Source organism: Mus caroli, chromosome 4 (assembly GCF_900094665.2).
Source record: "Mus caroli chromosome 4, CAROLI_EIJ_v1.1, whole genome shotgun sequence".
Taxonomy (NCBI): Eukaryota; Metazoa; Chordata; class Mammalia; order Rodentia; family Muridae; genus Mus; species Mus caroli.
In genome coordinates, this window is record NC_034573.1 from 116,483,406 (window position 1) to 116,494,560 (window position 11,155).

General features: G+C 46.4%; 1 protein-coding gene across 1 annotated transcript in view; it reads left to right on the forward strand.

Moving 5' to 3' along the window:
- The window catches only part of Psmb2 (proteasome subunit beta 2), a 32,979-nt gene extending 29,004 nt beyond the window's left edge, over positions 1 to 3,975 (forward strand). The window contains exons 4-6 of the mRNA XM_021160538.2: positions 323 to 485; positions 1,822 to 1,871; positions 3,739 to 3,975. Of these exons, the coding sequence (XP_021016197.1) occupies positions 323 to 485; positions 1,822 to 1,871; positions 3,739 to 3,846 (321 nt within the window). The 3' untranslated portion in view covers positions 3,847 to 3,975. The remainder of the gene's footprint in view (positions 1 to 322; positions 486 to 1,821; positions 1,872 to 3,738) is intronic.
- Positions 3,976 to 11,155: the final 7,180 nt, after the last annotated feature.

Here is an 11,155-nt window from a genome sequence, read left to right on the forward strand (position 1 = left end):
TGTGTGTGTGTGTGTGTGTGTGTGTGTGTGTGTGTGTGTGTGAGAGAGGGGGGGGGGGATAACTTGTGGGAGTCAGGGATCAAGCTCAGACCATCAGGCCTGGCTGTAAGTCAAGCCCCCTTACCTGCTGAGCCTTGCTGACTCTCCATACCAGGTTCTTTTTCCATAGGCTTTAAGTAGAAACAAAAAAGCTTTTTGCTTTACCTCTGACAATACTAGAAGTCCTCCAGATAGGTGTTTATTTTTATTGCCACTGCGATTTAGTCATGTTCTTATTTATCAAGAGCTCTCATCTCCACTTTGCTGTGTGTTTCCTTTGCAGACCCCATATCATGTGAACCTCCTCCTGGCTGGCTATGACGAGCACGAAGGGCCAGCCCTTTACTACATGGACTACCTGGCAGCCTTGGCCAAGGCTCCTTTTGCAGCTCATGGCTATGGTGCCTTTCTGACTCTCAGCATCCTTGACCGATACTACACACCGAGTAAGTACTAGCACTCTAGGAAGAGAGCAGCGCACAGCCCTGCCCTTAGCTTTCTCAGTCTTGGAGTTGGCTGGCTATGCCCTAGGTAGAGGACAGCTCCTCTCTAGAAGCTGTTCTCTCTTTTGTGGATCAATGCAGTCTTCAAAAACCTTATTGATAAAAGTCTTCCTGACCACCAAAATAAGATACTCCTGTGTCTGGTGCTGGGTTTTGCCGTGCTTAAGTTAGATGCTGGAGTAGATGTCAGCATGAGTGAGAGCTTTTCTGTCCGGTTCTCTAGCTTCACTCTCGTTCATTCTCCTCCCTAGGTGATTGTTAACATCTCAGCTGTAGAAAGTGAGCCAAGCAGTTTATGTTTTGAACTTGTGAGGACTTCTTTGTTTAAACAAAGCTTTTGAAGACCACTCTTACCTGCATATAAAATTGTTTCTTCCCTTGTATCTAAACTGACAGCTTGACAAAACTTGGGATAGGCAGTGTTTTTGTGCTGAGTTCTGTCTTCTGACACCAGTCTCATGCTCTCTGTAGCCACTGTGGACAGAGAGGACTTGAATCCAGCTGTCTCAAGCTAGGACTGCAGCAGTTAACCACTCTCTCCTTACGCTCCCATCTCCCTGTCAGCAGAATGACAACTGGCACAGTTTTTTCCTTTTGGTGCTGCCCTCATACTCGACCTCAGCCATGCTAGAGCTCCAGGCCACGTCCTGAAAAGAATTAGCCTGGCCTCCTGGTGACTGTCTCCTGATTTGGCATCTGTCAGTAATACAGCTGATTCCCCCACCAAAATAACCAGCAGCCACCCTTGAAGCCTAATGCATAATATGTCATCCCAGTTAGCCATGCCTACCAACAATCCCTTTGGATCCCGTCTAGAAGTCCCAAGCCCATCCTCTTAATTGTCTTCTCATTGTTAAGCTGAGACCCAGCTGGGAGAGTAAGGATGGAACTCCAGCCTTGTCCCCCCTCTCCCTGACTTGCAGCTGGCAAAGGCAGATGGAATTGATTTAAGCCCTGGACTAAAGGATTGGTGAGGGTGAGCCATGAAAAGAGGGGCTGGCTGCTGGACTTCTTCAGAGGCAGGTCCAGGCCGGGAGACAGAATTCCGTCATGCTTACCCTCCTCTGTAGCAAATCAATTCGTAATGGCTCTTGACCGTGGGAGCACTGGATCTGGGGCGCCCTCCTCTGCATGTGGAGTAAGACGGTCGTAGGCTAGAAGGCTGGACACGTTTTGTCTTTTCCAATTGTGTGGCCCCCCGACCTGAGGAAGCTGAAACAAGCTGTTGAGTGCAGGACACAGACAGCCTTCAGTGCTCGGCCTCTGTTTTCTCTTTCAGCCATCTCACGTGAGAGGGCAGTGGAGCTGCTTAGGAAGTGTCTGGAGGAGGTGAGTAGCTCCCAGGGCATCCTGGAGGAATGGCTTCTCTCAGTCTGAAGCAGCGTTCCTGATCTTGGCTGCTTTTTTTCTGCTCCTTGCCAGGAGGTAGTAATAAGTACCCTCTGATGTGGGTACTTGCTACCAGTGATGGAGGCTGATGTGGGTGATGGGCTTATTCTCTCATGGGTCGCTGCCTCATTAATGTCAGGTTTACAATTTAATTACAATTAAATTAAGTTAATTACAACTCATTTCTGGATCATCCAGACTAGTGATTCTCAACATTCACTATATGTAAGAATTATCTTGGGGCAACTTTCCTTTTCCCTGGTTGGCCCCAGCACCCAGTTCTGAATCTTCTGTAGTTGGTAGAGACTGAGTCTCTGGTTTTAACTAGCAACCAAGTGATTTTAATACAGTGCTGATCAGGCCTTTGCTGTAAGAGACGGTCTGGACGTTAGATACTCCTGTTGTGCCGCTGAGAAACTCTGCTCCCTTACCAGCGCATTAGGATGACCCTGGAAAGCACCTGGGAAGTTTCGGGTCAGAGGTAGAGAAAAATCTTTTGTTTTGGGAGGCCAAGAACCCCAAATCTGATGGTTGCAGTAAGAGTGTAAGGATATAGGATAAAGTGGCCAAAACTCGCCTTGTTGTTAGACTTTGTCATTCTTTTATTTTTTGCATAGCTTAAGAATGGGAATGAAGTAAGTGTCCAGTGAGAGCAGGGGTGAGCACACGTCAGAGCATTGGCTGCTGGGTTCAGTTTGCCTTGTGCAGGACCCTGTTAACTCAACCACAGCCCCATTCCCTCTTCCTCTTTTTTTTTTTTTTTTTTTTTTTGGTTTTTTGAGACAGGGTTTCTCTGTGTAGCCCTGGCTGTCCTGGAACTCTCTGTAGACCAGGCTGGCCTGGAATTCAAAAATCCCAGAGGTGTGTGGGTGAATTTTTCTGTGTTGGTGGCCAACTTGGTATACATAGCAAGTATCAGGCCAACCAAGGCTACAAAGTAAGTCCTTGTCTTTTAAAAAAAAATGTAAAGGAAACTGTTGTTTGCTTATTGTCACCCTTTCTTGAACTTTGACCTTGATTCTAGATATGAGCCGACAGCCAGAGAGAACTGTGGAAATGAAATAGGCTGTTATTGCCTGGTCCTCGGCCGCAGAGGAGATGGACATTAGGGAGGGTGGTCAGAAGCCTGAGGTCATTTCCAAATAGTCTCCCAAGGAAGTAGATGGAGAGCCAAAGTCTTCTGGAGGCTCTTAGAGAGGTGGTTAGCAAGGGCACAGAAGTGAAGATTTCTGAGCTGCACTTCTCAGTAGTCAGCTTCCATGTGTGTAGACTGTTCCTCTAGAACAGCCTTTACCTGGACTGGGAGAGCCAGGATTCTGTGGACAGCATCCTAGCATCCCTGCAGCTACACACACAGACACACTCCCTTATATGGCTCTTCTCATGCAGGGAAATGACTACATAAACTGTTGAGACCTAAGATAGCCAGCCCGTGTGGGCCCAGACTTGGTTCTTAGTTCCTTGCTAGCCACTACCTGAAGAGTTTTTAAAGAGGCAAGTGTGTTCTTGTAAGCTGATTGGTATCAGGCTGTGGGGATGAACATTGGGTTGTCTTGTGTACCAGCTGACTGACCAGAGTCAGGCTCACAGCTACATTTCACAGATCTTGGTCACTACCTTCCAGTCAGCCTCCAGCTACTTTCTAGACACTCTTCCATGACATAGTACCAGCTGCCTCTAGTAGAATATTGGTTTGGTTTCACAAAAAGAGAGGTTTTACACTTGACATTTTCTCTTAGAACAGAACCTGCCACATAGTTAGTATTCAGTAAATGTTTGCTGACAGATTTCTTTCATGTCCCTGCAGCTCCAGAAGCGCTTCATCTTGAATCTGCCGACCTTCAGTGTCCGGGTCATTGACAAAGATGGCATCCACAATCTGGAGAACATTGCCTTCCCTAAGCGGGACTCCTAACGTCACGTCCTTCCCTCCCACTCACCAGGGAACTTTTTGATGGGCTAACTTTATTTTTTTTTCTACTCTTTTGACGTTCACTCTTGATAGATGGTTAATTCAAAATAAAGCTGAATATAGCTAAATTGAGCTTTCTGGTTTTGGCCTTAGTTTACCCAACATCACAGTACAGAGGCACTGAAATGATGGTTGTGATCTTGCCAGGATGCTCGCTCCTGTCTCCTAATGATCTACGTGGCTCTGCCAGCTCAGAGCCCCTCATTCTGCTCACTGTCCAGCTTCTTCCCTCTGGCTCTTTCAGTCCCTTGCTTTTTCTCTAAAGCTATGGATCTTTTTGCATTTAAACTTAAATCTTTTTTGTTGGCCAGACATGATGGCACTTAGTCCTAGCACTTAGAAGTCAGAGGTAGGTGGATCTCTGAGTTTGAGACCAGCCTGGTCTACATAGTGAGTTGTAGGGCAACCAGGCTCATGTAGATGGATCCTGTCTCAAAACAAAAAAAGAAAGGAAAAACTGTTGTGTTGAAATATATATGTGCAATGTGGGGGCCATAGGACAACCTTGAGTGTTATTCTCAGAAATAGACAGTCTGCCTCTCACCAACAATCCCATGTTTGATTTTATTAAAAACAGGAATTCTTGGGCTCAGACTCAGGTTTATGAGGCAAGCATTTTACCAATCAAACTATGTCCTCAGCAGTGCCAAAACAGCCAGAAAGTATCCCTCCTATTTTACTCTGATTGCTTTATCAGAGGACATTTCAGCTATTCATTTCTTACGTGTTTCTTTGTTTGAGACATGATCTCATGTAGCCCAGGCTGGCCTTCAACTCTGTGCTCAAGAAGGGTGATCTTCAACCCTTTATTGTATTCTTCTTTCTCTACTTTCCAAAAACTGGGATATAGTCCTGTTTCACTCAGGTACTCAGTCTTGGTACTTGGGAGTGTTGGCAAAGGGAATATCCGGGATAGATCCCAGAGCCTGGCACTGGTGGGCCCCTTGGCCACTGAGTCCCATCCACAATCCTCCTTTTACTTCTGTTTTGTGGCAAAGTCTTGCTAGTTTGCCTAAGCCTTGAACTAGCTATGAAATTCAGGCTGGCCTCTTCCTGCCTCTGCCACTTTAGCAGCTGGCACTATGGGCTTTTGCTATCGGGCCCAGCTCACTTGCCTGCTTGCCTGTGTGCCTTTTATTTTATGTAGGATGTATACCTGCATGGGCATCATGGTTGAACCTCGTGCCAGAGAAAGACATTGGATCCCTGTGAGTTGAGTTTACAGATGGTTGAGCTGTCCTGTGTGGGTCCTGGCAATCAAACCCAGGTCTTCTGGAAGAGTAGCTAGTGCCCTTAACTGCTAAGCCACCTCACCAGCCAGGTCCTGATTTCTTCCCTGTTTTTAAAGATATAAGTCGAAGCTGAACAGATGATTCATAAGATAAGAGCACTGACTGTTCTTCCAGAGGACACAGGTTCAATTCCTAGCAACCACGTAGCAGATCATAATTGTCCGTAACTCCAGTTCCAGGGACCCTCATGCACGTAAAATAAAAATGGTTAAATTATTTGCAAAATAAACAAGTACAAGTAAACACAGGGTGGCCTGGGAGTAGAGTACCTGCTTAGCAAGATTCAGGCTTTGGGTTTGATCTGCAGCATCGCACACTAAAATAAAGGCTGCTCATAACATAAAAGGGTTTGTTGGTTTTGTTTTTAAGGTCTTTTGATTTTTTTTTTTCTAAAGGAGGTGGATTTTTTTTATTTAAAAAAAATAATGGGGGCTGGTGAGATGGCTCAGTGGGTAAGAGCACCCGACTGCTCTTCCAAAGGTCCAGAGTTCAAATCCCAGCAACCACATGGTGGCTCACAACCATCCGTAATGAGATCTGACGCCCTCTTCTGGTGTGCCTGAAGACAGCTACAGTGTACTTATACATAATAAATAAATAAATAAATCTTTAAAAAAATAATGTGTTTATTATGTGTCTTGGTCAGACATCAGCTTTCTAGGGTTGTTGGTTCTTTCACTTTTATGTGGGTTCTGGGGATCAGGCTTAGGGTAGTCAGGCTTGCATGATTGGTCATTCCCTTACCTTATGAGCTCTGTGTGGATTTCCTTTCTGTTTTAAAATAGAATCTCACTGTGTAGCCCAAGCTGATCTGGAACTCACTGAAAACCAGGCTGGCCGTGGGCTCAGAGAGATCCACCTGCCTCTGCCTCTGCCTCTGCCTCTGCCTCTGCCTCTGCCTCTCCCTCTGCCTCTGCCTCTGCCTCTGCCTCTGCCTCTGCCTCTGCCTCTGCCTCTGCCTCTGCCTCTGCCTGAGTGTTGGGTCTAAAGGCGCTGGGACATACGTGTACAGTAATGCCCAGCTTCCTGTAAAGTTGCTGGCTTTAAATTCATAATCATCCTGCCTCTGCGCTACCACACCTGGCATCTGCGATAATACCACTTATAGAAGCTGAGCAGTGGTGGCGCATGCCTTTAAACCCAGCACTCGGGAGGCAGAGGCAGGCGGAGTTCTGAGTTTGAGGCCAGCCTCGTCTACAGAGGTAGTTTCAGGACAGCCAGACTATACATAGAAACCCTGACTCAGAAATAATACTACTACCGTATATAGCTAGGTTTTTGGTTTGCCCGAGAGAAGCATCTGCTGATTCTAAGATTGCTGTCTGTCTCTCATACTCACAATACTGAAGGCAACGTCAGTTCTGGTGCCTTACAGGCTTCTCTATGCACTGATGCTAAGTGCTTCATGTAGTGAGAACTGGGCAGAGAGGTGAGTCACATTACCAGCGATTCCACCTCCAGCATCACATGAAGAGCTTCGAACCTTCTGCTGGATCTCTAGATCTTTAGGTGTCTGCCTGCATAGGTGCTTCTCATTGATCCCTGGGTAGGGCCCTGTTGAAACATATCCTATAAAATGGTTGAAAGAGGACTTAGTTGATAGCGGTCTTGAGCATTCTACGCAGTGATCCATGTATGTAGTGATCTACATACTAGAGTGAAGTGCTCAGTAAACAGTCACTGCTAACCATGGTCCACAAACAGGATGCACCAGGAGTGAAAGGCTCACTGCCTTTCAATGTGCATGTCCCTAGGTCAGCATTATGCAAGCCCTTAGACCCACAAACCAGCTTATTCATACTACAACCTCCGCTTTAGGGACATCAAGCACACCCATGTGTCTAGAACTGACCTTACCACCTGCCTGCTCCAAACCTGTCTATGGTTTCATCTTATTGCTGCCCAAGCCAGAAACCTAAGCATTTAACATCTTCACAATGTGTGTATGCGGGGGGGGGGGGGTGTAGAGAAAAAGAGAGAGCCTGCAGTTTTCTGCATCGTTCTTAACACTAGCTTTTGTTCAGGCTGGTCTTCTGTCTTCCTTTTCTGTTCTCAGTGCAGTTCATGCTACCACATCGCATCTGTTTCAGACCACCCTTTTATCTCCTTGCTGTCTTCACATGGTCACCAGCTTCTGCCCTTTCTGCTTCCTACATCTTTTTGGAGTCTCTGTGGCTTTGAGGCAGGGTCTCTGTATAGTGTGGGCTGTTCTGGAACTTGCCGTGTAGACCAGGTGGGCATCACACTCTCAGTCGTTTGCCTTGGTGTACGAGGCATTTCATAGGCCACACCTATTCGAGCAACTTGGGTTCCTTTCTCTTTTGCTTGTCACGAAGCTTGGGGTCCATTTTGTTGGACCCTGAGAAATTTCTTACTACTATGGTTATTTCTCAGAAAGCACGAGGGCCTGAAAATCCTGATTCGTACGCAGTCTAAATATTCCCTGCTCAATTCTGAGCTTGCATTGCACAAGGAGAAGAGTGTAAGCATTGTATAACCCTGTTTTCAGTCATCTCTCCCCTGAGGCGAATCCCAGCTAGTCAGAAGCTGAAGTGCTCTTTAGATGCATACATAGGAGGCGAGGAAGGGAGAGTCAAGCACTCAGGCTCCATCGGACGCTCTCACAACACTCACAGTCTGCACGACTGCTTCTGCAGTGTGATGATCCTCACCGTACGCTGGCACAGCAGAGGCCGAGGGCTGAATGGGAGGGAGGACCCTCTCCCCCTGCTGGGGTCAAGCCTAAAATTTGGGACATCACAGGCATCAGACAAGGTTCTCAGCTATAATTTTCTCCTAAAATAGGACTGATGACTATCTGGATTTCTCCTTGGGAAAAATTACCCAGAACTAAAAAGTTGTTGAAAGATTGGTTTTGGACTGGAGGGATGGCTCAGCAGTTAAGAGCACTGACTGTTCTTCAAAAGGTCCTGAGTTCAAATCCCAGCAACCACATGGTGGCTCACAACCATCTGTAATGGGATCTGATGCCCTCTTCTGGTGTGTCTGAAGACAGCTACAGTGTATTCATATAAATAGTAATAAATATTAAAAGAAAAATCAGTTTCTTCTGTTTACCAATGTTTGATTGAGTTATTATATGACTGGCCAATACTGTATAAGTACTATATGTATGTACCTCATTATTTTCAACCTCACATAGTCTAAGAGTTTGCTTGCTTCTTTATTTATTGAGGCAGGGTCACTACATAGCTCTGACTATCCTGGAACTGACTATATGTAGATCAGGCTGGCCTCAGGCTCACAGAGATCCACCTACCTATTTCTCCTGAATATTGGCATTAAGTGTATGTGCCACCATGCTTGACAATCTCTTTTTTAAAAAGATTTATTTGTTTGTTTGTTTATTATATATAAGTACAATTTAGCTATCTTCAGACACACCAGAAGAGGGCATCAGATCTCATTATAGATGGTTGTAAGCTACCGTGTGGTTGCTGGGATTTGAACTCATGACCTCCGGAAGAGCTGTCAGTATTCTTAGCCTCTGAGCCATCTCTCCAGCCCTGGCACTCTTAATTTTAATTCTCAAATGTCTTGCCAGATCAAAAGTTTTGGTTAAAAGAGGGTATATGTCTGCATTCTCATATTTTGTATATATAGATTATGGCTAAGACACATTGAAAGCTCACTTGGTTGAGAGAGTTCTTGTCTAGCATATAGAAGGCCCTGGGGTTGTCTCTAGTACTGCATAAACCAGGTATGGTAGTATTTGGAGCTCTGGAATGTGGAGTCAAGGGAGTCGGGCATCCTCAGCTGCATAGTGAGTTGGAGGCCACCTTGGGATGCGTGGGATGATTTCCAAAACAAAACAATGTCTTGAGACAGTAAGGCACATTCTTGGGTTCTTAACTGAGACAACATCCTTGTCTAACAGTGCATGTGCAGATACTAGGGGAAGAACATCCCAGACAAAGGCAACAGTATGAGCTGTGACCCTGACACATGATGCTTGGGAAATAGAAATTAGAATGGCTGCTGTGAAGTGAGCCATGAAGAGAATTGTTGGTGAGGTTGGAGAAGCCAGCCATGTCTGGCTCATTGCATAGCACAGCCTGAGGATGGAGGCACACCAGTGAGAACACCAGTTGGGAGGCTGCTGTAGCAGGCCTGAGGAGGAATGGCGGCAGTGCGACACCCCAGGCTGCTGTTTAGAGACAGCATATATATGGCATAGACAGCATATATATATGTGTGTGTGTGTGTGTGTATGTGTGTGTGTATGTATATATATGTATATGGGTATGTGTGTATATGTGTTGTGTATGTATATATATATACACACATATACACACATATACCCTGTGCAGAACACCTACAGCTCCATAGAGGCTAGCCTGAACTAAGTGAAAACATATCCCCAAAACAAGGCTTGTTTTATTTATTTACATTCCAAATGTTGCCCCTCTTCTTGGTCCCCCTCCAAGAGTTCTTCACCCTGTCCCCCCCCCCCCGCCCTTTGCCTCTGAGAGGGTGCTCCCCCACCCCACCCTCCAGATCCTTCTTCCCCGGGCATCCAGTCTCTACAGGATTTTCTCTCCCAGAGGTCAGACAAGGTAGTCCTCTACTACACTTGTGCCAGGGGCCCAGACCAGCCTATGTATATACTCTTTGGTTGGTGGCTCAGTCTCTGGGAGCTCTAAGGGGTCCAGGTTAGTTGATACTGTTGTTCTTCCTATGGGGTTGCCGTCCCCTTCAGCTTCTTCAATCCTTCCCCTAACTCTTCCACAGGAGTCCCTGACCTCAGTCCAGTGCTTGCCTGTGAGTATCTGCATCTGTCTCAGTCAGCTTCCTGTAGAGCCTCCCTAAGGACAGCCATGCTAGCTAGGCTCCTGTCTGCAAGCACAGCATAGCACCAGTAATAGGATTACTAAGTATTACTAATGAGTATTGGTGCACACCCATGGGATGGATCCCAAGTTGGGCTGGTCACTGGATGGCCTTTCCTTCAATCTCTGCTCTGTTTGTCCCTACATTTCTTTTAGACAGGAGCAATTCTGGGTCAAAAAATGTGAAGGTAGGTTGGTGACCCCACCCCTCCACTGGGAGCCCTATCTGTCTCTGGAGGTGGTCTCCAAGTTCCATCTCTCCACTGTTGGGCACTGTGGCTAAGGTCATCCCCACTGAGTCCTGGGAGCCTCTCACATCCCACGTCTCTGGGACTTTCTAGAGGTTCCCCACCCCACAGTTGCATATTTCCATTCATTCTCCTGGCCCTCTGGGCTTCTCTTCTGTCCCCACCCTCCATACTTTTTGGTTAGTCACATCAAATCCAAAAAAGACTGCTTTAGCTTTGACATGACCGTTGATGGCCATGCTAAACAGATATAAACAGACTGGCAGGGCAATAGTGAGTAGAGAGTTGGGAGTGAGGAAATAAAAGAAGGGATGGAGCATTCTTTCAAAAAAGTTTAACCAGTCGGACAGTGGTGGCGCTGGCCTTTGATCCCAGCACTCGGGAGGCAGAGGCAGGAGGATCTGAGTTCGAGGCCAGCCTGGTTTACAGAGTGAGTTCCAGGACAGCCAAGGCTACACAGAGAAACCCTGTCTTGGAAAAACAAAACAAACAAACAAGTTTACCTGCAAAAGAAAGAGGCTTTGTGTTTTGTACAGTGACTCCTAAGATTCGGTGTGCTAGGTATGGTCTAGCGGGTGGTTACTTAGAGGAAAAGACTATCAGGAAAGATGTTTGGAGAGGAAAATCCTCAGGAAGAAGAGAGGCAGCATCTGCCCAGTTCAGACACACAGACATAAACAGTCAGCTGTGTCTCACTGGCACAGACTGCATACCTACAGCCATGGCAATGCATTGCACTGAGCACACAGACAGGCCTAACAAGTCACAGTAAATAAGATGCACACAGTATTCACACGTATACACACACACACTCAGAAGGACCTCCTGTTTGACATACCCTTCCTTCTCAGCACACTCAGTG